This window comes from Hypomesus transpacificus, chromosome 3, assembly GCF_021917145.1.
Source record: "Hypomesus transpacificus isolate Combined female chromosome 3, fHypTra1, whole genome shotgun sequence".
In the NCBI taxonomy this organism is placed as follows: domain Eukaryota; kingdom Metazoa; phylum Chordata; class Actinopteri; order Osmeriformes; family Osmeridae; genus Hypomesus; species Hypomesus transpacificus.
Genome location: NC_061062.1, coordinates 2,942,269 through 2,970,114, shown reverse-complemented (window position 1 = coordinate 2,970,114; position 27,846 = coordinate 2,942,269). Strand labels below are relative to the sequence as shown.

Below are 27,846 nucleotides of genomic sequence, written 5' to 3'. Positions count from 1 at the left end.
GATTTATGGTGGGAAAAAATTATAAAGAAAAAAATTGGCAAACAAATTTATGGTTTTAATTGAATCAGAACTTCTGATCCTAAAATCATCAATTGTACGCTAATATCTGTGGTAGGCTAGGTTACTCCGCCCCCTTGTCTATGGTTGGCTCGTGGCATCCTAAGCCATCGTTCGAGCCAAGAGTTTGTGAATGGTTTGTTTAGCTGCCAATCAAAGAACCATCCCCAGGCTTGTCTTCAGTGCTGAAACGGATAGCTTTCCTTGCTGTTGAGTGATTCGAACGGTGGGGGAAAGTCGTGTGTCTGGACCAGCAGTGCGCTCGCTGCCTCGGCTGTCCACTAATACGCATCTTATGTTTCTTTCTCATTCGGAAACAGAGTACGGGAATTGATCACGCTTTCGTATCGTGCATGCCAGAAGACCAGGATACACTCGCCGGTCAACGGCTGTTTTTAAAAGATAAAGACATTTTTTCCTAATGGTAGCCTACACTAATCAAACGAAGTCATGTGGAATTGTATGGGGAATTTGCATTGCTTCTCAATAGTATTTCTGCTGCTGACGTTGTGGACTGAGGTGAGCAAACTGTTGTTAAATATTGGAAGGTATTTTACATTTACAGGCAGTTGGACGTTAGACAACGAGAGCCCATTCATTTTAGAAAATTCAATTGTAAAGAATTCCACTCTTAATGCAGTTACGCGGTAGTCAGTTAAATCATGTGATCTTGGAATTTCTACTTAAGGGCTCTCCTCAAATTGATGAATTCGTTTTGCATTCTACTTGAACCAGTCACACTTAACTGCAATTTCCACAATGCATCAATGCTTGGTTGTGTTCATAGGCTACCTGAGTTCTATCTTGAACACGATTCAAGTAATCGAGTGCCCATAAAAATGTCAGTCATAAGTCAAGTCAGAATTGAATTATAGTCATGACCAATATATACTCAAATTGAATCCTACAACTTGTCTTCACATAGAAATACCTTGTAAAGATGAGAATATTTCAATTCCGATATGTAAATATGAGATAAAACCACAAATAATTTAATTACATATTGGGAACAGAAGTCCAGGTGTGCAGTATGTATACTGTACTGCAAGACTGTAAGAACTTTTCTCTATTCAATGTTATTTTTAGGTGTCCCATGCCTCGGGTTATTTCGAGCTCCAGTTGATTGCCGTACAGAACGCAAACGGTGAACTGTCGGACGGGGATTGCTGCGACGGCGAAAGGAACGCTCAAGATCTCAGCTGCAACCGGGATGAATGTGATACCTACTTTAGAGTGTGTTTAAAGGAATACCAAACTGAGGTCACGACCACGGGCTTGTGCACCTACGGAACTGGATCTACTAACGTTATCGGTGGGAATACCTTTCAACTCAAGAGCGCCAAGAACAACCAAAACCGTATCAGTGATGCTGGAAAGATTGTCATTCCATTCGGGTTCGCTTGGCCGGTAAGTGGATAACGTCATATCTGAGCTAGAGCCCTTTATCTTACTTGTGTAGTCAATTGTTTTTAAAGATGAGAAAATGGTGCTGAGAGAGACTGAATGTGCCATCTTTGGCAACATTGTCCACTTGGCAACATTGGCGGAACGCGCATATCTTTGCTATAGAACATTTAGTTAAGAGTCAATAGAGTGCATGTATTTTCTCCCATTCCACATTGTAATTTCTTGAACATCGAGTCAATGCCAGTTTGTTATGACCAAGTGCACATTCCGTAAAGCCACAGGCGCGCAACACGAACAGGGACGCGCGAGAAGCGTTGCTTTGGCTATAGGCCTATTTTTACGCGCAGTTACCTGTGCCGTTTTAGACCGGAAGAACTAGAACATCCGTTCTTTTACTTTACATTGTTTCCCCCTTATCGGTACAAAGCATACAGGTGGTGTGAAATAGGAGTATAGGTTTGAATGGGGGGGGGGGGGGGGGGGGGGGGGGGGATATTTGAAATTGGATTTTGATTGGTCCATACACCTGGGCTCGTTGATCGATGCCTTGAATCGGAACACAGTAAAAAAAAAAAAAAAATGGAATCGTCAGTTTCAGTGCTGATATGAAAATGAAATCAAAATAATAATGAGATAAAAATAGTCCATAAAATATAAACATTTAATGACTAGCTGTACCCATGACATTGTTCTCAGCATGTAGGAACTGTGTGTGGCTGGTTGTCTAGGTGACCTATCCATTCATCAGCCCTCTTGGTCTGCTGTCAGCAAAGGGAAAGATGGACGTAGTAAGCGGGGGCCCCGGCAGATACAATTACCACTAAGTTGTGTGTGACATAGGGAGTGGATATCAGTGTCACCACTACTCAAACAAGTGAAGATCCCTACTCAATCTGGACATGGGGATGCCTTTACCAATCAGCTCTCAGGTTCAGCCTCTGTCTCTTATTGGGTGATTGTCTCAGTGTATGGGGGGCATTATTTTTCCACCATGTACTCGGGACAAAAGAAGGGATTGGTGCTCCGAACAGGGCTTTTTGCGGTTCTTGAGGATGTTGCCAGGGAATGTTTCACCTTCAAATAATATTGTCTGTCAAATCAAATCCAAATCTTGTCTGCGTAGCTCATATCACAAGCAATGTCACAGAGGGCTTCACATTCGCCCATAGAACTGCGCCTAAACCAACCTAAACCCTCAAGAAAGACTAGGGGAAAACTCCCAGGTCTGTAAAGGGACAGGCTGCTGGCTGTGTGTGCATACTGGTTTGGCGCAGTGACACACACACGTAGGGCCTGGTGTTCCTTCTGTGTCGTGTGGAGTCTGGAACCAGCATGGTGAGGGTGTGATGAGAGAGCTGGCTCAGGGTGACTCTAGTAGGACAACAGCAGCAACTCCACTACGTCATAAAACACGCGAAACACAATAAAATAACTTTACTGCATATCAGCATGGAGAGCCTGACCCAGGGTTTCCCACAGCACTTTGCAGTTTTGAAATACAAGCCTGCCGCCATAACTACGTTGTAAAAAAATATATAAAAAAATAAAAACAGCGATATTCGCCGTGTTACTCTATCCAGTTTTCTCCCTTTCATTCCAACGGTAGTCTCCCTTCTCTGCAGAACTTTGTTTTTTGACCCTAACTAACCAACCCCCCCCCCACCCCTGCCTGACCCGAGGGGCTGCTGTGTCCTTAAGATTTCTTCCTGGGTTCAACACAGTAGACTTCTGCCTTCTCGACATGCATTTTGCATTATTATTAATATTTTTTGTACAAAAATAATTATTGATTCAGTCAATCCAGGTCTTCCTCTGGAGTCCCAGACAACAGTGATGATTATTGTACCATCAGATACATTGACTGGTGAGCTGAATAGAGAATGTATTATATGAAACCATGCCCTGTAGCTGATGATGGCATCATTGCTTGGTCAAAATATCTGGGCCACTGGCTCCTGACATGAATTAAAGAGAAAAAAGACATTGTTCTGCCACTCAATGATCACTTCCTCTTCATGTTTAACCCCCAGGGCTGTGTGAGTTTTCAGTGACATCTATTTTCATGAAAGGAAGAAGAGTCTCGGGTGGTGAAGAGAAGCGTCTCTCCTTCTTGTGAGGACTCTGTCACAAGGGAGAGGTATTTTTAGGTCCCGGCCTTCACAGAGTCACTTATAATGCAGTGTTTGACTCCAGGAGAAAACAGGCATTTTTCATTCCCCCCCCCTCCCCTCTTCCCTCTGCTTCTTTTTGGGGGTATTTATAGAGCAGCTCTGTCCTCCCATCACCCCACTGTGTGTAAATCAAGGACGAGGGGTTTACTCTCCTGATTCATGTTTTTTTTTTTAAATATTTTCCACACGTTCCTCGCTTTCCCTCGCTTCCATCATGGGTGATGCCGAGGTGAAACATCTGTTTGGACACGAGGTTGAATCTCCAAACCCATCAGTCGCTTTAACAGTGAATAACTGGGACGTGTGAAATGCTGTCTGCAGTAAGAACACGTTGCTGCCGGGAGTTTCCGGAGCTGCGGAGATGCGATGCTTGTTAGTTAAGGATGAAAACAATGTCTGTTTGGGTCTTCATGTTGGACTTGTCTCGTCAGTTCCTGCCTAATTGATAAACATTCACTGCTCGTCTCACTGGGCTCACGAGCTGAGTGCAGTCTAAGAAAGCGACAGTCCTCTGCCTAGGGATGCATGCTTCCTAGTTAGCCCAGTTAGCCTAGCCCAGTTAACAAATCATGTTTGTTTTTGACCGGTAAGCAGCATATAGAACTGTTGTGACCCTAAGTGGTTTGGTTTTATTGGGGCCACGGCTCCTCCTGTGCCCTTGCCCTGCTCCTCCTCCCTGGGTCAGTGTAATAAGCCTAAAAGCCCGAAGTCCGTCTTCCTGGATGAAGAAAGCCAGGCTCTGTTACGTGTGTGGTAGTGAGGTGATACAAGGTGAGGGGATTGTGTTGTTCAAAGCCCTACACTACTTCATCTGTGGTGGGGAGAGACCTGATCGTCTTTCCCCTGTGACGCCCGACTCGAGGGACTTACTCTGGTTCCACTTAAGATGACCTGATTTTCTCCGTAGCCCGTGTGAATCTACTGATTGCCATCTCAATCTTTAATGTCTCTCAGCTATTCTTATGGGGCTGGTTGGACTTGTTTACATGTGTAGGATTTTGTCTGGGCGTATGCCTACGGAGTGGGTTTGCATAGGTATTATTTGTCTTGGTGTGTGTGTCTGTGTATGTGCATATGGTAACCAGTAAGTTATAATGAAAGGCATGCATGGCAGGTGCAGCCGTGTTTAAAGCATGTTATACCATGGTCTGGGTGAATACTCGATTCTTATTGGCTGCAGGGGTTATTACACAGCCAATTTCATTCCCCACTTGACTCGTGTACCTACCCCGCCAGCAGAGCTCAGCTGGAGAACTGGCAAGAGGGGGAGGTGTGGGGCCACAGCCAAGCCCCCTGCCCGGAGCCCTCTGCTGGGAACGAGGTGTGGAGCGAGGGGGGGTGGGTGTGGAGGCGGGGCATTGTCGTCAGCTCTAATTAAATCCTAGACAATGACGTGTGCTGTTAACAAAGACATCCATCCAGCCCAGTCCTTAGGTGCTGCTGTTCCACAAACACGCGTTCTCTATTCTGTTCATTTCAAGTCTCGTTTCTTCCACTGTAGTAAGAGAATGGCTGAGATCTTTGTGTGGGTTGCAGCAGTGAGTCCCAGGCTGGATGTTGTGACAGCAGCCGCCCTCACCTCCTGGGTGATGGGGTGAAGGTTCATCCACATCAGAGTTTCTCAACGAGGTCAACATCTGGAACACTCTCCCAGTTGGTAGTGTGTGTGTTACCCAACTCCAGCTCTATGGAACCTTCGCAAGCTCCAGACTAGTACGAGTGTTTGTTTTTGTGTGTGTGTAAGCAAGCACGTGTGTCCAAATGGCTTTGGACTGTGCCAGTCAAGAATTAACTATGTACAGTGTAGTGTATATATAGTTCTCAGTATTTATAGTAGTGTCTGTCGCTGTCGGTGAGGAGCGTAGTTGGGTAGGACATTCCAGACTTGTATGTCAGTGCCTGTGGAGAAAGAGTTGGTGAGGTATACCCAACACTGAAAGAGTTGGTGAGGTATACCCAACACTGTAAGAGTTGGTGAGGTATACCCAACACTGAAAGAGTTGGTGAGGTATACCCAACACTGTAAGAGTTGGTGAGGTATACCCAACACTGAAAGAGTTGGTGAGGTATACCCAACACTGTAAGAGTTGGTGAGGTATACCCAACACTGAAAGAGTTGGTGAGGTATACCCAACACTGTAAGAGTTGGTGAGGTATACCCAACACTGTACAGTAAATCAGTTTCCCAACACTCAGGAGGAAAGGCTGAGAGAACTTTTTTAACCCTTTAGTAACTGCACCTTTCAGATCCAGCAATGACACTATACTTCAGCTAAGTGTTGAGTTGATTGAAACAAACAGAGAGAGAGAGAAGGCAGAGAGGAGGGAAAGATGGACAGAGAGAGTCAGAGAGGGAGAGAGAGAGAAAGGGGGGAGAGAGAGAGAGGGTTGTGCTGGGCAAAGTCAGGAGAGGATGTGAAAGTGTTTACATAAGGCTTCTGTTGTGTTGTGCCCTGAAGTGGTTCTGTTGCGTATCTGGTGTTTGGCGCCTTGCTGTGGTGTTGGGTTCCCTGTCTAAAGTGATGGCCTTCTGGCAGAGTTAGGACTGCATTGATGACCACAGGATGATCCTGGGAAACTTAAGCCAGGTGTTTACCTGAGGCCACCATGGTGCTGATACAGGTTAGGACACAGCGAGGGAGTGTCATGCATCAATACAAGGTGTTCAGCCACTTCATCCTTTTGGCACTTGGAGAGACTAACGGGTTGTTTAAACTTGCTGTCTGTCTCCTGAACATTTATGTCAGAAGGATCACAGATGAGTTATGGCCAAGTTGTATTGATCTCATGACAAAAATGCATTACCTCACAGAAAAAAGAATATACATCTTGTAGGATGACTGCCAGAGAAACATGATTTCAACAGTTTGGCTTGGAAAGCTTCAACTAAATCCTGCTTAGATTAGCTTTGATTGGATTACAAGTTTGAACAAAAGCCAGTGTGAGAGAGTATGTGATGAGAGTCCTTTTTTAAAGAAGGCTTGTTCTGTTAATAAAGTGCTAAACGAAGCAGGCTGTGTTCCTGTAGCCTGCAGGGACCAGCATGGTTTATTCATATCAACATCTTAACAGGTGTGAGATGGCAGGTGTCGCTGATTTCTTCTCTCTCAATCGCAAGTCGGCAGAAGTTGTTAATTGGGTCTCGGGCTCATGGAAACCCTTGTTAAACGTTACTTTCTATTCAAGCGAGCGACGCGGAAAAAAAAGATAATGATAATGAGTCTTATCCTACTTTTTTCCCCCTCTTGACAATTCCCAGTTAAAGCTCCTTCTCTGTGCAGTCCCCTTGGAAGTGTCACATGGGCAGTGAGTGCAGTAATTTATTCATTGAACAGATGAAGGCAGCGAGGACTGTGTTCTCCTTTGCCCAGCTAATGAAAACCCAAATCCCTGGGAGTCCTGTTAATTGGCTTGGAGGTGTCATGTGTCCTCTCTGTCAGAACTTCCCCAGGTGTGTTGGGTCGCATCCCCCCTCGCCCCAACACTGCCTCAACTCCTCCTACAGGGACCTCACACGCACCAAACACCCCCGCCAGGGAGTCACTAATCCCGCCACACAAGACTGATTCGAGGAACACGAATCACCGTCACAGCAACTGGCGATCAGTTACCGTCAAAAGTGTGCTTTCAGGGGTTTCCAGACTTGTGATTTACAGTCACAGCTGACTGAGGAAGTTACTCTTTCACACATTCATCCAGCCCAGCCTGTATTCAGCTCCAGAGCTGCAGGAGAGGCTGGGTCCTCAGGATCTCAGGACCAGGGGTGGGAACAGACGGGAAAGCCTAGCCAGCAGTCACCAAGGACCAACCTATTTCTAATGGCAAGGACCTTCTCTCTGTGTTGACTTTTGTTTCTGTAGAACCCCAGAGCCTGTCTCCAAGTGTCTCCATGGCCCTCACTGGACATAGTGATGGAAGCGTTGCGTTTTGGGGAAGGGCACATTCCTGTTATTAAATACATTCTTGGTAATATCCTTGGGGGTGGTGATTATCTCTATATAAAATGTGGCTCTTTTCTCCACAAGAATCAGATTGGATTTAAATCTGAGTCAAAGACAGGCCCTTTGGAGTTTGAAACTCGCGTTGTGGGACCCTGATCCAGGGTGGAGATTTTACCGCCAACTGTGAGGTGTGTCTCCCTGTGCTTTCCAGAAGGTTCTATGAAACCATCTGAGTTCTTGCTTATTTGAGTCTTCTTTCATCTGTTCATGTGACTGATGGTCCAGTCTGATCCAGTCTTCATTCCTGGCCTCCTCCGTCAAACTCGGGTCATGGGAATGATCATCTGTCGGCCCGACCCTGGTTAGCTAACACAGATCAAGCACCATCTTGTCTGGTTTACTCACACGTCATCTAAAATAACCCTTCGCCGTCTGGGCTTCCTGCTAACAGAGGGAGTTGTTTAAGAGTGTTTATCCTCTGACATGCAAATCAGTGAGTCGTTTCACCAGGGCATACAGTGCTGTGTTTGGGGGTGAGCAGGTAGATGTTTTTCACTCTCAAGTTGTACTTGTTAACTAGCTTCAGGCTCATTCTCGGCTAATCAGTGACAGCACTGTGGGAACCAGACTTCTGTTCCCACCATCATCCTTCCAGATTTGTTCATAAGTGTTTGTTTGTGTGTGTGTGTGTGCTGTGTTTGACGTGCAGCACTGCGGTGCCTCTCTGTGTGCATGCAGTGTGTGTGTGTGTGTGTGTGTGTGTGTGTGGACTATGTATTAGTCTGAACTCTGATAACCCTTTAATGACCTGTGGTCTGCCTCTCTTCCAGAGGGCGTATACTCTGATAGTGGAGGCGTGGGACTGGGATAATGGCACACACAGCAACAGCGGTAAGTACTGTTCTATATACTCTATACCACCCTGCTCTATATACCCCCTTGCTCTATATACCACCCTGTTCTATATACCACCTTGTTCTATATACTGTATACCACCCTGCTCTATATACCACCCTGTTCTATATACTCTATACCACCCTGCTCTATATACCACCCTGTTCTATATACCACCCTGTTCTACATACCACCCTGTTCTATATACCTATAAACCCTGCTCTATATACCACCCTGCTCTATATGCCACCCTGTTCTATATACCACCCTGTTCTATATACCACCCTGTTCTATATAACTATAAACCCTGCTCTATATACCACCCTGTTCTATATACCCTGCTCGATATACCACCCCTGTTCTATATACCACCCTGTTCTATATACCCTGCTCGATATACCACCCTGTTCTATATACCACCCTGTTCTAAATACCACAATATACCTATAAACCCTGCTCTATATACCACCCTGTTGTATATACCACCCTGTTCTATATACCCTGCTCGATATACCACCCTGTTCTATATACCCTGCTCGATATACCACCCTGTTCTATATACCACCCTGTTCTAAATACCACAATATACCTATAAACCCTGCTCTATATACCACCCTGTTGTATATACCACCCTGTTCTATATACCCTGCTCGATATACCACCCTGTTCTATATACCACCCTGTTCTATATACCTATATACCCTGCTCTATATACCACCAGTAGCACCAGCATAACAGATGACAGTCTAAAGGAAGTGTCCTCGTACGTCAGAGATCAAAGGAAATGACTAATACTCCTAGACTTCTCCTCTTGTCCCTCTCATCACACACACACACACACACACACACACTGCATTCCTTCTATACAGTAGGTAAGTCACTAATTGTTCCTGAAGGGAAACCAGAAGAATGCAGAGTGTGGTTAGGCCTGTAGCTAGGAACTGAGGAGTCCTGTACACAGATGTGTCCTGTTTTTACTTCCTCCTCTCATCTCACTCCTGCCAGCAGGAATACAGGTTAATTGAGGAATGTAATCTATGTGTTACAGACTTGGGATCGTTTCAGGGAGTTAGATTCAGGGCAGCTTTTAAACCCTGAGCCAGGATCACTGGGTTGAGCTAACCTATCGAGGGCTTTGTGTTCGTACGCTCGATGAACCTGCGATACACGAATCCTCGCTGCTGCGTCCTGCTTTTCACTTCTTCGTCATACTCAGCCATGGGGCGCTGATAGCAAGGCAGCTCCAGAGACTCTCTGGAACAATGGGGCTCCTCACAAAGACGTTTACCCAGAAGCCCGGAGAGAAAATGGCTCCCGTAATGAGAGAGGGCCTGGCTGGTCTCTCTGAGGAGGAGAGAGGGCCTGGCTTGTCTCTCTGAGGAGTAGAGAGAGCCAGGCTGGTCTCTCTGAGGAGGAGACAGGGCCTGGCTGTTTTCTCTGAGGAGGAGACAGGGCCTGGCTGGTCTCTCTGAGGAGGAGAGAGGGCCTGGCCGGTCGCTCTGAAGAGGAGAGAGGGCCTGGCTGGTCTCTCTGAGGAGGAGACATGGCCTGGCTGGTCTCTCTGAGGAGGAGAGAGGGCCTGGCTGGTCTCTCTGAAGAGGATAGAGGGCCTGGCTGGTCTCTCTGAAGAGGAGAGAGGGCCAGGACGGTCTCTCTGAGGAGGAGACAGGGGCCAGGACGGTCTCTGGGCACCCCCTGTCTCTCCCCCTCCTCCATGAGTGGCAGGGATCAGTCCCATTTGAATCTTTTTTCATTCTTACTCAGTTGCAGTGGTTTATATAGATTTCTGTTGGGAGTGTATACATTCCTATGTTGTTGACTGTGACTGATAGGTAACATTGCTAGGCTGGTTCTCCTCCTATGGGACTGTGTGTGTGTGTGGGGGAGAGAGGGAGAGGGAGAGAGGGAGAGAGGGAGGGAGGGAGAGGGAGAGGGAGAGAGAGGGAGAGAGAGAGAGAGAGAGAGAGAGAGAGAGAGACTGCTCTGCGCCTCTATATAAAGCATGGACATCACCTCGTTAAGCCATTAATTATGGACCTCAGCTCTTTTTTCTTTCCACTGAAGTCCGTCTGCTAATTACCTTCCCAGCAGCTGCGGAGCTACCGCGCGCCACTTCATTATCCTGCATGTCGACGCCGTGACAGGCACGACAGGAGAGGCAGCCACCGCGGCCACAGACACGCACGCCTCTGGACAGTGACAGACTGACCGGTCGCTGTGTTGACAGCTACACAACCCCCCCCCCCACACACACACACCCCACCCCCCGGCCTCCGTTACCACATCAACCCAGGAGGGTCTGCTGGGGCCATAGAGAGCTGTGCGTTGCCTTGTTTTGCACTGTGCAATGGCTGTTTAGAGGGAATTGTTTAAAACAAAACAACAAAGCCCATGCCGTAGTGTGTGGTGGGTCTGTTGGATAGCTCACCCTGGCCAGCCTTTTGGAGAGGCCTCAGGAAAAAGGAGGCTCTCCTCAAGCTGTTTATCCTCCAGGAAGCTCTCTGTGTTTAAACACAAAACAGAGGCTGGGGAGAAGAGGCCTGTGCCATTGTTAGTTTATTAGGTGGTGGCAGGGCCATTGATGTTAGTGTTTCTTAAGTCTTCTGACATCATCTGCAGAGAATGAGAGAGGGAGAGAGGAATGGCGGACTGTTGGAGGGATGAAGAGGAGGGTGCGAACTCTCACAGTCTCATCGTCGTTTTAGCGGTTAATAGCTTCATCAGTGCAATAGTAGCATGTGCATGGCATTGAAGTTACTGTATAGTCCATATCCAAGCCAAGACAGCATTATCCTAAACCCACTTGACAGAAATGTGCCTGCAAAAAATTGTGTCAGCCACACTACATTTCTAAACGATGTTGTGTTTGTATAAACACAGACAGTTGTGTTGCTCTTTACTCGGTCAACTGCTCCATTTTGAAGCCCCCCTCACAGTTTGTGTAAACCAGTGTGCCCCCCCCCCCTCCCGCCCCCCTCCCGCCCCCCTGCCGCCCCCCTGCCGCCCCCCTGCCGCCCCCCTCTCTCCCTGGTAACAGCCGCCTCTCTTAGGAGTCTCTCCTTCAGGCCTGAGAGAGCCAATGATTGGTCTGTATTTTTATATCTAATTGCTGGAAATGAGCAGCAGTAAGTGGAGTGCTGCAGTTTTCAGGTGGGGGAGTGACTGTTGAATCTGTGGCAGCGTGCTAGCTGTCAGCCAAATCGAGGAAAGCAGGGCAGAAAGTGATTTTGAAGGCCCTGGAAAAAGCACTTTGGGGATTTCGTTTGAGCGAGGCAAGTCATAAAAGTGAGTCAGAGAGATCGTTCTAACAAGCTACCACAACGTAGGACCTAACTGGGTTAAGGTTAGGTTTAGGAGGGTTAGGGAGAGAGAAGAGGCAGGGAGAGCGATCGAGGGGGCAGGGTATTAGTTTCTGTTGCCCCCAGTCCTAACCACGCTGGTGGCTGCAGCCAAGCCTGTTGGGTTCATGGTGTTTCTGTTCCTTGAGAAAAAGCTAAAGGCCCTTTCCTATGTCGCCCTTCCTCGTTTGTTCCCGTCTCTTATTATTTCCGGCCCGGCTCCGAAGGAGTCAGAGCAGGGTTTCCTGAGAGAGGGCTAGCGAGGGAGAGAGAGAGAGAGGAGGCGGGGGGCGAGAGAGGGAGAGGCACGAAAAGCCTTTTCACAAAGCAGGAAAACTCAACCAAAACGTTCTGGTTATCATGCTTTCGGAGCCCCGGACCACGCACCCCCACCATCCCCACCTACCACCCCCACCTACCACCCCCACCCAGCCCACCCATCCTCCTGGTTCGAGCTTCGGGGCCCATTCCGAGGCGCTCAGAGTTGTTCTCATCAACGTTGAAGCGACTCAACAGAACAGCACTATATCAACCTCTGCATATCTAGAGGGGGTCGCCAGTTCAAATCAACCCACGCACCGGTTGCTGCATTGGATTCAAGCTTACTGAACTCAAGTCCGTTTGATTTTGTCCCAGATGAGGACCTGTTGATCGAGCGGAGCGTCCGCAAAGGGATGATCAACCCTGGAGACGAGCGGCAGACCATCCAGCACAACGGGGCCACGGCCGGCTTCGAGTACAGCATCCGGGTGCGCTGCGACGACAACTACTACGGCAGCAAGTGCAACAAGCAGTGCAGGCCGCGTGACGACTACTTTGGCCACTACGTTTGCGACCAGTTGGGGAACAGAGGCTGCATGGAGGGCTGGATGGGGCCCGACTGCAATAGTGGTGAGTAGGGACCTTCTGACACATCGTCCAACCCATCACACAACACTTTCGGTCCCCCCCCCCCCTCCCCCCCCCCGTGACATACTGACAAATCCTTTTACGGCTCTCTTAACCAAATGGAGAAAACCGTGGAGAGAACCAGGGTTTTTGTTTTTTTTGTAGATTTCCAGCCGAAGCTTGGGTTGTTATTCATTTGTCAATCTGTCTTTGACCCACAGCTATCTGCAAGCAAGGCTGCAACCTGGTCCACGGAGGCTGCAGCGTCCCTGGAGAGTGCACGTGAGTCACCCACAGCCTGGCTGGATGCAGTGGGGTGGAGGTGGATGTTAGATGAGTCCCTTGCCCCCTCCCATCTCCTCCTCCCTCCAAAACCCTGGCCCTCTGTGGAGTGTAGAGTCATGTACTACCCCCCCCCCCCCCCCATCCCACACACACACACACACACACCTCTCCAGCTCCAGTCTGATCCAGGAGCCATTGTTTCCCTTCCTGTTCCAAAGCTGGCCTGCGGAGGCCTGTTTTGCACACAGTGTTTCCTCTACTGCTCCAGCGCTGTGTCTGAGCCCCTCTGCCCACGCAGACAGCAGGCCCCCCCTGCACCTCCTCCTATCCTGGGCCTGTTTTGGCTGGCAGCTTGGCCTGCTTCGCAGGGCGGGGCTTGATCCAGCACCCTGGGTCACGCACTGGGGCCAATAGATGACAGCAGCCTGGCCTGGCGTCACAAAGTGAGCTGGTCCCCATCTCTGATGCATCATTAGCTTCAACTACCATGCAAGTGGACAAGGCGAGGGAGAGAACTCCGATATGACTCCCGAATGAGCCTGATCTCTCAATGTGGCTTTTTGGAATCGAACGAAGAGAACAAAATGGAATGTGCCTCAACATGTGATTTGGAGCTTGCGAGGCTCTCTCCCACCAGGAACACAGGCTCCCTCCTCCTGCGGAGAGAAGCCCGCCCTCCTGCAGACTTGAGGAAAACTAAAAATGTGTTGTCGGTGTCTTGTTTCCATACACACAGCGCGTCCACAACCTATACTCTCCCTCATGTGACACGACTGAAGAGGTATCCTGGCAACAGCGGGGCTAAGTTTGCTTATTTCGGAGAGTGTCTCTCTCTTTCTCTCTCTCTCTCTCTTTCTGTATCTCTGACTCTCTCTAAATAATTCAACAGTCTTGGAGCTGTTGGAGAGGAGCAGGTCAGGGCCCCCTGGCTGACAGACAGCGAGAGGGGCGTGGCTTCTGCAGGTCTATTTCCAAAGCGTGGGCGGTTGTTGGAGGAGGGATATTTTGGGGCCCTCCATTGACGGGGGCCATGGCTGGGGAGGTCTGAGGCCACCCCCGCCTGCGGTGGCCCGGCGGTCTCCCCCCCTCCTCCCCCCCTTTTCCCGCTCCCACATGGAGGCCTCAAACCTTCCACGGCTGCACAGCACTGTACAAACCCCAAACCACAGGCCAGTGTGCAAGACGTCAATGCAACATTGCACGTTGCGACACAGGGACCTGTGACACACTGCGTTACAGCGCGCACGATCTGAAACAGCGTAGTGACGGCTTTGTGCATGTCCGAACCGCAGCGCCTCACACCCCGGCCCTCTCGAGCGGACTGCCGCATCTGCGAAGGATCGCAGCAGAGCGTGCGATCGGCGTCCATTTGCAGAAGGGGATCCTTAAAATAGCCCTGGGGGGAGAAATGACACGACAGGTGGGGCAAGGTTACCGCTGGCCTTGGAATAACAGACTGCTGCCATAAACCAACAGATTAGCTAACCCTTCACCGGCCCTCACCCCCCCCCCCCTGCCTCCCTGGAGGCTCCCAGACAGCCTCTCCCTATTTAACTATCGTCGTATATCTGACGTGAGGTCACTTGGAAGGTTTAGCCTAGCGGCTGCAAAACGGACGATCTTAGGTTAAAAAAAAAATATTAATAAAAAAAAGTTTGTTGCCTTTGGATGAAATGAGCATATTAGGTCTCATGGTCTTAAACACGGATATTATACCTGAGGTTGTGGTTTGTAAGATGTCCGTTTCCTTTGCAGGTGTAACTATGGTTGGCAGGGTCTGTTCTGTGACGAGTGCCTGCCCTACCCTGGCTGCGTCCATGGCACCTGCAACAAGCCCTGGCAGTGTAGCTGTGAGAAGAACTGGGGAGGCCTGCTCTGTAACAAAGGTGAGATGACTGTACACACCAACACCACAGGCTGTAGGTAGATGACTGTACACACCAACACCACAGGCTGTAGTGAGATGACTGTACACACCAACACCACAGGCTGTAGTGAGATGACTGTACACACCAACACCACAGGCTGTAGTGAGATGACTGTACACACCAACACCACAGGCTGTAGTGAGATGACTGTACACACCAACACCACAGGCTGTAGTGAGATGACTGTACACACCAACACCACAGGCTGTAGTGAGATGACTGTACACACCAACACCACAGGCTGTAGGTAGATGACTGTACACACCAACACCACAGGCTGTAGGTAGATGACTGTACACACCAACACCACAGGCTGTAGTGAGATGACTGTACACACCAACACCACAGGCTGTAGTGAGATGACTGTACACACCAACACCACAGGCTGTAGGTAGATGACTGTACACACCAACACCACAGGCTGTAGTGAGATGACTGTACACACCAACACCACAGGCTGTAGTGAGATGACTGTACACACCAACACCACAGGCTGTAGTGAGATGACTGTACACACCAACACCACAGGCTGTAGTGAGATGACTGTACACACCAACACCACAGGCTGTAGTGAGATGACTGTACACACCAACACCACAGGCTGTAGGTAGATGACTGTACACACCAACACCACAGGCTGTAGTGAGATGACTGTACACACCAACACCACAGGCTGTAGTGAGATGACTGTACACACCAACACCACAGGCTGTAGGTAGATGACTGTACACACCAACACCACAGGCTGTAGTGAGATGACTGTACACACCAACACCACAGGCTGTAGTGAGATGACTGTACACACCAACACCACAGGCTGTAGTGAGATGACTGTACACACCAACACCACAGGCTGTAGTGAGATGACTGTACACACCAACACCACAGGCTGTAGGTAGATGACTACACACCAACACCACAGGCTGTAGGTAGATGACTGTATACACCAACACCACAGGCTGTAGTGAGATGACTGTACACACCAACACCACAGGCTGTAGTGAGATGACTGTACACACCAACACCACAGGCTGTAGTGAGATGACTGTACACACCAACACCACAGGCTGTAGGTAGATGACTACACACCAACACCACAGGCTGTAGGTAGATGACTGTACACACCAACACCACAGGCTGTAGTGAGATGACTGTACACACCAACACCACAGGCTGTAGTGAGATGACTGTACACACCAACACCACAGGCTGTAGTGAGATGACTGTGCACACCAACACCACAGGCTGTACCTGTGAAACTGTAGCTGAGACGTGGTTGCTTTGTGGTTTGGTTAGTAAATACAGACTGTACCTAGACTCTGACCACCGGAATACTGTTGGAACTGTCCACTTACGGTCCTCGGTCATCTGCTTGACTTCCTGGATGCATTATTTGTTTGTCCCTTTGGATAAAAGCGTCTGATAAATGAATAAAATATCATAATAAAATATGTGTAAAGAATCGTACCTGGACACCTTCTTTACACTCACCTCTGACCTGTCACCTGTTTCCGACACCCAAACCCGAGGGGGAGTTTAATCCATCGACGTTCCACGTTTCTCCACAGACCTGAACTACTGCGGAACGAACCGTCCGTGTAGGAACGGGGGGACGTGTATGAACACGGAGCCAGACGAGTACCACTGTGCCTGCCCTGACGGCTACTCAGGCAAGAACTGCCAGATAGGTGAGTCAGCACATTGCACATATCAACCTGCCTGTGGATGCCAATGGCGTTTTACCCACATTTTCACTGGAGCTCAGCAAAAATATGTCTCTCTTCCCCACCCCTCTCACCCCTCTCACCCCTCTCACCCCCCTCTCTCCTTCCAGCGGAACACGCCTGTGTGTCAAACCCCTGCGCTAACGGGGGAACCTGTCACGAGGTCCCCTCTGGGTTTGAGTGCCACTGTCCCGCCGGTTGGACGGGGCCTACCTGTGCTAAAGGTGAGAGCAACGTGTTCTACTGTGCGTGTGTGCATGAGAGAGAGGGGGAGAGAGAGAGAGGGAAGGAGAGGGAGAGGGAGAGAGAGGGGGAGAGAAAGGGGGAGAGAGAGGGAGTGAGGGGAGAGAGAGGGGGAGAGAGAGGGAGTGAGGGGGGAGAGAGGGGGTTGGAACTTTGAATGTGTGTTTGTGCCCATGCTTCATGAACGTGACATGAAGTCAGGCTGTGACATTAACTCTGTGTGTGTGTGTGTTTCAGACACGGACGAGTGTGCCTCTAACCCCTGTGCCCAAGGTGGCACCTGCATCGACATGGAGAACGGTTTTGAATGCCTGTGCCCTCCGCAGTGGGCAGGGAAGACCTGCCAGATAGGTACGGCAACCCAGCAGTGCTGGAGCTTCAGGACTGAGGTGTCCTGGGGTGCATAACTAAACACCGCATGTTTGATTGCATTCCATTTGCACTGGTCTTTATTTGTGAATGTCTTTTTTAGATTTGTCCCCAGTAGTGAATGGTGTGTTTGATCTCATGCCATGAATTTCTGTGCTTGAGTAGCATTTTAATGTTTGTTTACCTCGTCCTGTTTTAGCGAGTGCTATTACTATGGAGAGTAGTCGTTTGAAAAGGGGGCTTGCAAACTGAGATAGCTGAATATGATGTGCAACCGGAGCCAGGTGACTTGAGTAAAGTTATAAATAACACCCAGCCTGGCAACTGCTAGCCTTGGGACCAAATATACCCAGACAGGGGGGTTCTGTTTGGCTGCAGACTGGGGGAAAAGGAGGATGTTTTCCACACTGAGCCCCACCCCACTAAAGGGCAGGTTCAGAGGAAATGGTTTCTAACCTGTGAACATGCTAAGGCAAGGAGACAAAGCTCTGGGCCTTGAGTTACGGGTCCGTTATCCTCAGATACACACGGTTCCCCTTTCAGGGAGCGGGCGGTACCTGGGAGAGAGGTGTTGTGTTACTGCAGCCCAACAGGTGCTGTGTAACAGCTCAGCCTTGGGTCTGGTCAGTGCAGCGGGGCGGGAGGTGGGGGGGGGAGGGGGGGGGAGGGAAGGGGGGGGGAGAGGGGGGGGGGGGGGGAAGTGGGGAGGGAGGGGGGGGGGGGGGAGGGGGGGGGGAGGGGGAGGGGGGAGAGGGGGGAGGGAGGAGGGGGGGACCGCTGAGAACATACAGTACATGATTAAGAGTAGTTCACTAGATCTTAAAGAATGTTCTACATTACCTTGGGTGCGGGGCGCGTTGGTGTGGAAGAGCGAAGGATCGTGATTAGAGAGGCTGGCAGGCAGGCAGGCAGCCAGGCAGACAGCCAGACAGACAGACAGACAGACAGACAGACAGACAGACAGACAGGCAGGCAGGCAGGCAGGCAGGCAGGCAGGCAGGCAGGCAGGCAGGCATTCTGCTCTCTATCACTGTGCCTGCTTCCGTGGATGGGCCGGCAAGAACTGTGACATCAGTTAGTATTGGTCACTTCCTGATCTCTGTCATCTTGCCTGAAGCTCTGTCAACAACCCACTCAGAACCATGTCCCTTCCTGGGCTTTCTCTCTGCTAAACACACTCTTTAGCCATACAAGTCTCTTGCAACGGAATGGAATTTCACAACCGTGAAAATCCCATCCGGTTTTCAGCGAGTAGGGAAATAGGAACGAGAGCTTTTCAGTTGACCTAAACTGCTTCCAGTGCATGCAGCCTTTCTAATCCAGAGCAGCGTGGCTTCCTGTATCTAAACTTCCTTTTTCTGTCAGGCTTGAACCTGCATCTTTGAGCTTTGTGTCTGGCATGCCATCCCTGTCTTTCCACGGTCTGACTCTGCATTGTCATCATGCACCCACTAAGCTCTGTCCCTCCCTACACCTGCAGACATCAACAGCTGTCACGGACAGTGCCAAAACGGAGCCACGTGCAAGGATGGGCGGAGCGGGTACGTGTGCGTGTGCCCGCCCGGCTACGTGGGCCGGCACTGCGAGGTCCAGAGGAACAGCTGTGCAAGCGACCCGTGCCGGAACGCCGCCAAGTGCCACGTCATCCCGGACGGGTTCATGTGCGAGTGCCCGAGCGGGTTTTCCGGAACCACCTGCGAGGTGAGCTTAGCTTCAGCGAGTCCAACTCATCAGGTCCATCGATAACATCAGCCTCCGCTGGCTGGGAACGTACTCACCCGTCCCCTCCTCCGTCCCTCCATCCGCAGGTACAGACGACCCCCTGCAGCCCTAACCCCTGCCAGAACAAGGCCCAGTGTCATAGCCTGATGGGAGACTTCTACTGTGCCTGTCCAGACGACTACGAAGGAAAGACCTGCTCGGAGCTGAAGGACCACTGCCAGACCAACCCGTGTGAAGGTAGGAACGTTGACAGGCTCGTCACAGTGCAGCGCTCCTTCTGAGCCCAGACCTCACCTATCAGCTGGAGGGTTTGTGGGATTTTCATCGTTCATTACACACTGTCGTTTTCTTTCTTCGTCGACCCCAGTGATCGACAGCTGTACCGTTGCCGTGGCCACCAACGACACCCAGGAAGGGGTGTGGCACATATCGTCCAATGTGTGTGGCCCCCACGGTCGCTGCATCAGCCAGCCGGCAGGCAACTTCACCTGCTCCTGTGATCTGGGCTTCACTGGTCTCTACTGTCACGAGAGTGAGTACTCTAACCCACAGTCACACCAGTCTCTCGCTGTCATCGCTTCCTCCTCCTCACCCATACTCTGTCTCTCTCTGTCTCTCTCTGTCTCTCTCTGTCTCTCTCTGTCTCTCTCTGTCTCTCTACTCTCTCCGTCTCTCTCTCTCTCGCTCTCTGTCTCTCTACTCTCTCTTTACTCTCTCTCTCTCTCTCTACTCTCTCTGTCTCTCTCCCTGCAGATATCAACGACTGCGTCGCCTCCCCCTGTAAGAATGGAGGAACCTGCATCGATGGCATCAGCTCCTTCCAGTGCTTCTGCCCTGACGGCTGGGAGGGCCCTCTGTGTGACCTTGGTGAGTGTGTGTGTGTGTGTTTACATGTGTGTGTGTGTCTGAAAGAGAGAGAGAGCCAGCAGCGTGTTCTGTGTTGACCCCTGAGGTCTGCTCCCTCAGACGTGAACGACTGTGTGAGGAACACTTGTAAGAACGGAGGACGCTGTGTGGACCTCCTCAACGACTTCTACTGCCAGTGCACCGACAACTGGAAGGGCAAGACCTGCCACTCGCGTGAGTTTAGAGAGCGTGTGTGCGCGCATCTTTCCCCCAGCGTGTCTCAGAGAGTGTGTTGGTGAGTGCGTTAGCTTATCAGCGTGTGTGTGTGTGTGTGTGTGTGTGACGGCCTGGTGTTCTCCTGCAGGTGAGAGCCAGTGTGATGCCAGCACCTGCAGCAACGGAGGCACCTGCTACGACCACGGCGACTCGTTCCGCTGTGCGTGCCCCTCAGGTTGGAGAGGCAGCACCTGCAACACTGGTGAGAAGCACGTCCTAAACCCCTAGCACTGCTAAACTCTTACCTGTCCTCCTAAAGTATTACCTCTGCTCCTAAAGTATTACCTGTCCTCCTAAAGTATTAGCTCTCGTCTCGAACGCTTAAGCGTTTCTTTCCCTCCTATCACACTTTGATGGGCTCTCCCGCGCTCCTAAACCGTGTCTCCCTGGCGTCTCTCTGTCCCTGCAGCCAAGAACAGCACGTGTGACTCTGGTCCCTGCGAGAACGGGGGGACCTGTGTGGGAGGCGGGGACACGTACACCTGCATCTGCAAGGACGGCTGGGAAGGAGCCACCTGCGGACAGAGTAAGAAACATGGACAACTAGGGACTTTAATCGAGGCTCTGTCCAACTGTCTATGCTCTGGTGCAAATCGTCTAACTTCCGTTCTCTTTCACCCTCTCTCTTGTCAGATGCCAACGATTGCAACCCTTACCCCTGGTAAGTGTCGAAACGTGAACGTAACACGCAAACGAAGGTTGTATGAAGTCGGGGGTGTTTTATTTGATGTTGCCGAGTGCCACTTCCTGATCCCATTCCGTCAGATCTGAAGGGTGTGAACATTCTGCTCCGTGATGAAGGGTGTTAGAGAGGATCACTCGCACACAAACTGTCCCGCTAACTACACACCTCACAAATCTCATTTAATGCCTCCCAGATTTCCCAAGCGGTACTGGGGATGCAGAGGTGTATGTGTGTGTGTGTGTGTGTGTGTGTGTGTGTGTGTGTGTGTGTGGGGTGCATGGAAGGTGTGTGAGAGGGGAAGTGAAGCCAGGCAGCTGAGTATTCCTGCTCCACTGGATCAGAGAGGTCTGCTGGACACAAAGACTCCCCCTGCCACAATGACTGACAGGGGGATTAGTACAGGGGGGCAGGGGGTGGGGCAGGGTGCACCTCTCCCTATTCTTCACCACTGACCCCTTCACAGGGGGCGGTGTGGGGGAGGGCGGGGGGGGGGGGCAGGTCAGCAGGGGTATAGGGCCAGCACAGTATGGGGTCAGTCGGGATTTACATATGAAGTGATAAGTGTAAGGGATCAGCTTTAGTGAACATCATTCCTTTCTCTCCCCTCCCTCTCTCCGTCTCTCTCTCTCTCTCTATCTCTCTCTCTCTCTCTCTCTCTCTCTCTCTCGCGTTCGAAACTCTACCGCCAGGACAGGGATGAAAACGAGGGGCTTTTCTCTTTGTAGTTTGAGCCCTCCAGCTTTGGTGTTTTGTGTGTGTCAGGCACCAGGCACCTGTGGCCTGGTGCTCTGCTGCCCTGTATAGGGGCTTACTGCGAGGGGTTCTGTTCATGTGCTCTGTGCCTCTCCCTCCTCTCTCTGCAGCTATAACGGAGGTCTGTGTGTGGACGGAGTGAACTGGTTCCGCTGCGAGTGTGCCCCAGGCTTCGCCGGACCCGACTGCCGGATCAGTGAGTCCCTGGGAACCAGAGGGGTTGTGCTGGAGGGGGGAGGGGGGGGGGGGGCCGGACCTGGGGGTCAGGGGTGAAAGGGGACACGGGGAGTTTGAGCTGATTGTCTCCGAGGGGACAGATTAGGAAGCCTTTAGGAAGCCTGTCTTAACCTCTCACCCCTCTTGTGAGGAGAGGTCAGCTGTATTCTGCAAACAGGTCAGTTCAGTGAGACATTCTCTGGGAGAATCCTCAGCTCCTTTTACCTTCTTTTCAGAGAGGGCCATGGTGAGGCTGCATGAGAACCTATCATCAATACCTTCCCTGATGGGCTGTATTGAAGCAGTATTAGACATCTCTATGGGTTCTAACTGGTTCTGTTCTCTCTCCCTTCTCAGACATCGATGAGTGCCAGTCCTCCCCGTGCGCCTATGGTTCCACGTGCGTGGACGAGATCCACGGGTTCCGCTGTGTCTGCCCCCTGGGCCGCTCCGGGCCTCGCTGCCAGGAGTGTGAGTTCTCTAGAACCCAGGAGAGAACCCTGATTCCCAGTCGGAAACATCCTCAAGCCCTCTCCAGGGAGCGGGAGTGCAGGGGGACTGGTCCTAACCTTGTCTCTCTCTCTCTCTCCCTTTCTCTCTCTCTCTCTCTCTCTCTCTCTCTCTCTCTCTCTCTCTCTCTCTCTCATCTTTATCTGTCCATATTTCTCTCTCTTTCTCTCCCTCTCTCCCTCCCTCTCTCTCTCTCTCTCTCTCTCTCTCTCTCTCTCTCTCTCTCTCTCTCTCTCTCTCTCTCTGCAGTCATAGGGATAGGGAAGGCCTGCCGTCACTCTGGCCTGCAGTTTCCTCATGGCAGCCGCTGGGAGGAGGAGTGTAACACCTGCCAGTGCGTCAACGGCAACGTGCGCTGCTCCAAGGTGAGGCTCCGCCCCTCGTGTCTCCACCGCCGAGTTTCCGTCGGCGTGTGCAGAGCTCTAACCTCTGTCCGCTGGTTTCCAGGTGGTGTGTGGCCGGCGGCCCTGCCTGCTGCAGAGAAGCCCCCCAGCCCCGGACAGCGCCCCCTCCTGTCAGGGAGGTCACGAGTGCGTGGAACACCAGTTCCTCACCTGCTTCTCCCCGCCCTGCCACCTGTGGGGCGTGTGCTCCACGCCCGACCCCGCGCCCCCGCTGCACACCCAGTGTGAGCCCAACAGTGGTTACCTGGACAACAGCTGTGCTCGGATCACCCTGATCTTCGACAAAGACAAAGTGCCACAAGTGAGAGCCACAAACGATTGTTTGGACTGACTAGAAATGCTTTCTGTTTGGAACACAAACGAATGAACGTTCTCTCAGCCTACATTACTAATTTTCATCTCTTATCATGTTGTGTGTGTGTATTTGTGTGTGTGTGTGTTTTGAAAGGGCACAACTGTGGAGAACATGTGTTGGGAGCTGAAGTACCTCCCTGTTACACAGACCCTGGCTAAAGACCGCTCGCTCCTCATTCTCTGTGACCTGTCCAACTCCAACAGAGATGCCGTAGAGGTTGCCATGGTGAGTGGCCCCTAACACCCCCCCCACACACACACACACATACACACACAGCTGCCCTCCTCACCTCCCACCTTCCAACTGCCATTGATCCCTTCTTACCTCCACACGTCCCACTGTCGTCATCAGAATCCCTCGCTCCTCTCCTCCCTCACTTAGCCCCGAGGACCTCGCCTTACTCTGCTCTTTCATTCACTTTATTAAATCACACACTTAATTCGTCATTGTAAATGGCTTCAAGAGTACACCAGTAAAATCGGAGCCTTTTTCTTTCCCCTCTGTTAAAAGGGAAGGCTTTTGAAGCGCGACGCCCTTCTTCGGAAACATCTGTTTGACATTTAGCTTGACTTTGGAACACCTTACTGTTCTCTGTCTCTCCTCATTTGCTTGTCGTTGCTATGTTAGTCTCTCTTTCTCTCTCTATCTCTCTGTCTATGTCGGCCACCCAGGTTCTCCCCCCCCAGAGTCAGACATGGGGGAAATCAGGCCCTACAGGGCACTAAGCTCTTAATGGAGGGGATTAGGCCTGTACTTGTGATGTAGTCGTGTTTGGGGACGTAGTACAGGAAAAGGAGTGGTGTGTGTGAAACCCTCACAGCTTCAGAGCTGGCTTTCATTACAACTCACCACCCACTCACCACGGGCTCACGTTGAAAACGTCAGAGGTAATTTCGAAAAAGTCCGGGTCGAACGCCTCTGACATGCGCCTCGGTTATGGACAGTGCTTGTGCACGTGGAGAAGACCCACACCCGGGGCTGTGGAGGCTGTGGGCCAGCCCAGCCTCAGCGGGAGGCTGCCGGGGCTTTGTGAGGCCGGGGGGGTGGTCGCTAGCGACCTAGCATGGTGCCAGAGGCGGGGTGAGGGGCGCTCGCTCTGGGCTGGGAGCGTGTGAATGAGCTGCTGCTTTCCCAGGAAGAAGAAAGGGGAGGGTTTCTCTCTGCCCGGGGAGCCACAGCTGGCCCGCTCCGCTATTGTTCCTCCTAATTGAAGTGCTCAGCAATGAGCTAAGCTCCCCCCAGCTCCCCCTGGACTCACTCTGATCGACTTATTAGGCAATTAACTACACCCTCTGTTTGCTTCATGGGAGGGCGCATGTCAGGGCGGGGGGAGTTGGGGGGGAATCCCTTTCTTGTTCAGAGTCAACATTACCTCTTCTTTCTCTCTGTTCCTTCCTTCCTCCTCTCCCCGCCCCTCATCTCTCCCCCCTCTCCCCTGCAGTCCTATGAGGACGATGCCCGTGCACTGGAGGCCAATCGTGCGGACATCCAGGAGGCCGCCAGCGGCATCATCAGTGCCCTCTCCAAGCGCCACAACAGCACCCTCATGCTGGCTGTGGTGGAGGTCAAAGTGGAGACGCAGGTCATGCCCCAGCCTGTCGGTGAGTCGGAGGCCCAACACCCTCTGCAGTTAGGTACCAACAGATTTTTTTTTTCTTTTGCGTTTGTTCCGGAACCAACCGCTCCCTCCCTCCTCTCTCATGGCAGACTACCTGGTCCCGGTGCTGTGCGTGGTGTTCAGCGTGCTGTGGATCCTCTGCCTCGTGGTGTGCGTGCGGTGGAGCCGCAAGAGGAAGAAAGAGCGCGAGAGGGCGTCCGCCGCCGAGAACGGCACGGTGAACAATCAGCTGGAGACGCCGTGGGCCGGCCAGGCGCTGCTCAAGGACAACCGCGACAAGGACGTCCAGTACGAGTGTAAGAAACTCATGAGCCCCGCAGACAGGAAGTGTGACGGGGCGGACGGGGAGGAGGAGGAGGGGGACGAGGAGGTGGAAGGGCAGGGGAGAGGAGGCCTGGAGCTGGAGAAGGGCCTCTCCCAAAAGTGCCCCGTGCCAGGGGGGCAAGACAAGGGGTTGGGGAAAGGAGAGGTGATCTGCACCAGCCGCAGCGCCCCGGTCAAAGGCCCCCATCGGACTGCCTACAGCCCCAAGGACAACCGCTGTAAAAACCTTAATGCTGCCAACGTCGCGGAGGACGTCAAAGAACATTACGTATGAGCGGGACACGTCTGCTTTAAACGTCAAGCACCAGAAGTGAAGATTACAGATGCTTTTATAAACATTTTATTAAACTTTTCTTCTTTTTTTCCGTGTCAATGTCGAGGCTTCTTACTTACAAAAGAAGGGACTTGACGGCTAAGATAAAACTGCTCCTGATTTCAGTTGAAAACCACACTGTTGGAAACAAAAAGAGTAAACGCTTTGGCTACTTTCTATTTTTTATTTCTTTTACAAACTGTTGTTGTTTTCAAAGGGGAAAGATCTTTTCCATAATGTCATCTAGAGGATTCTGTATCACGTGACTTGAGCACTGCCTTTGGAGGACTATAGTCATGGGCCGCTCTCTTCACATCTGCCTTAACCCACACTCTGGGCCTTTACTATGCTTTCCTGCCGTATCGTAATTTTCTAAGTCAAAATATGTAAACAGATTTTGTATTTTAAGTCCTTAAACAGCTGACGGAAACCCTACATGCCACCTGACAGAAACATTTGTTTACATCCATAAACATGTTTAACCAGGACATGTAGACACTTGTAAAGACCTAATGTATATCATGTCAGCATGTGTTTAAAACTTCCTTGGAGCCTATGCGGTCATTTCAGTATTTGCTTTGGTAGAAAGTGCCTTAAGCCCTACGTTTTATTTGTTCTTAAATTTCTTTCAGAGTTATCCAGAACTTAAAATTCATATAAAGGGAAGTCTGTTCTAACCAACTATTCATACCACCATAAAGGTATTTCTTTGCTATGTATATATGTAAATATGAAAATGGCTGTGTATATTTGAATTTAGTAACTTAAGTGACCCTTTGTATGATAGTTATTCTAAAAAGTAAGAATGTTTGTTCTTTTTTTTAATGATGTCATTCCGTTTATTTGTGTCCATTGACACAAGGCAGGTTTTATACAGATTATGGACAATATCTAGGGTCCCACTTAGTTCACCAGAGCATTGACATATACACATTATAAGTGGTTGTTTTGTGTTATATCTTTCTGTTCCAACATCAAGAGTTTTCTCGGTGAATGCTGGCTCTCTATCTCCCATTCACACTACTACTGTATGTTAACACTAGAATGTCCTATTAGAATGCAAGGACGGGCCAACACATGGAAAGGTTGCTTTAGTCTGACACGGGATCCAAGGATGCAAGCAGGTTTTGACAAGGGATGTGGATGGATGCTTGTAGACTGTTTCTGATGAGGAGTGATGTAACCCGGCCTTGTAATGGCCCAAATAATGCTTATAAGTTCTGGTCTAATGAAGGGAACAAGTTATATTGTTGTTGATGTTGCTGTTGTTGTTGTTGTTGTCCAGTGTTTGTACAGATTCTGTTTCTGCACTATGACAGAGGAAGAGAACCCATCTTGCATTACCTCTGAAGTGGTAGTGAAAATTAATCTGGTGTATCTCTACAGTTTAATATTGTTATTCGTGGACAAAAATTATGTTTTCAATTTGTTTTAATGATGCAAAATAAAGGATTACAATATAACGACCCATATCCATTCAGCAGATCTTGCTAGCCCAGCACAGTGGGCTGAATGTGCACAACATTGTAATTATTTTGTACAAAAGAGCAGTTGGCAAAGTCTTGGTTTGTTGGTGATTTTTTTTGTTTGTTCTTAGAAAAATCCTACTATTTATTAAAGTATTTTATACCAATGCCATTGTTATGTTTATTTATTAATTTGTTTATGCTACGTAATTTCGTGGATACCGGGGTCGTGTACTAATATAATTTATTGTCCCCACACGAGGAAGTGGCAAATATAGGTAGTTTTTAATAACACATCCCTTAAAATATTCAGCATTCTGACTGACTCTTGCGCGTGCCTACTTAAATTCAGTTGCCCAACTGCAAAGACATCGACGGCCTAGTCCAGTTCCAATCCAGAAAGGATTTTGGAAGTAGCTCAATGTAGCCTACAGCAGGCTACTGCAAAACTGGGGATCCATATACATCAGGGTTGTAAGGGATTTCTAACCATGCTCGGTTAATATTGATGAAACGGATTCTGAGAACGGTTTAAATGTTGACGCTGTGCTCGCTAGTCCAGGCTAGCTATCTCGTAATGATTAGGCTAGCTGTACAACTGTAGTGTTTAAAATACATTTAATTAACCCACAGGTCATTTTCTCCCATACTGTGATGGACTGGCAGCAGTAGTACAGATCTGGCATGAGGTAAGTTACCTTAACTGACCGAGAATCATTGGTTAGCCCTTGTAGTAGGCCTAGCTACAGTACACCCACCGTTCATACCGAGACCCAGTACTAGTATTGCACATTTAGCGTTTTTGTTGCTAGAGTTGGCGACTTCTCACCATCCATAGCCACTTTAAAATATTACTTAGCGACCTTTTAATACTTTTTGGAATCTCGTTTTTAGTCGTTAAGCAGCAGCAAAATAATTTAGCGTACTATCGTGTTGTCATAACCGCCAAGTTAACTCGCACCACCCCCCGTCGTCTAAAGAGGCTTCAATACAGGCAAGGAAAGTAGCAAATCAGTCAGTGAGGGTTGTGGTATTTGAATTTGTTTTCTCATCAACCTATTGACAAACTATACCACGCATTACTTAAAACTTAGTTTTGGTTTCTGATACAAT

General features: G+C 50.1%; 1 protein-coding gene across 1 annotated transcript; it reads left to right on the top strand.

Moving 5' to 3' along the window:
* The first annotated feature begins 209 nt into the window (after positions 1-209).
* LOC124486119 (protein jagged-2-like) lies at positions 210-26,900 on the top strand. Its single transcript, XM_047047943.1, has 24 exons — positions 210-576; positions 1,144-1,464; positions 8,407-8,467; positions 12,445-12,699; positions 12,918-12,978; positions 14,737-14,867; positions 16,478-16,597; positions 16,744-16,857; positions 17,114-17,227; positions 18,726-18,946; positions 19,054-19,204; positions 19,335-19,499; positions 19,721-19,834; positions 19,934-20,047; positions 20,178-20,291; positions 20,499-20,615; positions 20,723-20,750; positions 21,638-21,723; positions 22,101-22,214; positions 22,503-22,618; positions 22,701-22,958; positions 23,106-23,237; positions 24,454-24,613; positions 24,720-26,900. The coding sequence occupies exons 1-24, from the start codon at positions 508-510 to the stop codon at positions 25,226-25,228; spliced, it is 3,645 nt and encodes a 1,214-aa protein (XP_046903899.1). The 5' UTR covers positions 210-507; the 3' UTR covers positions 25,229-26,900.
* Positions 26,901-27,846: the final 946 nt, after the last annotated feature.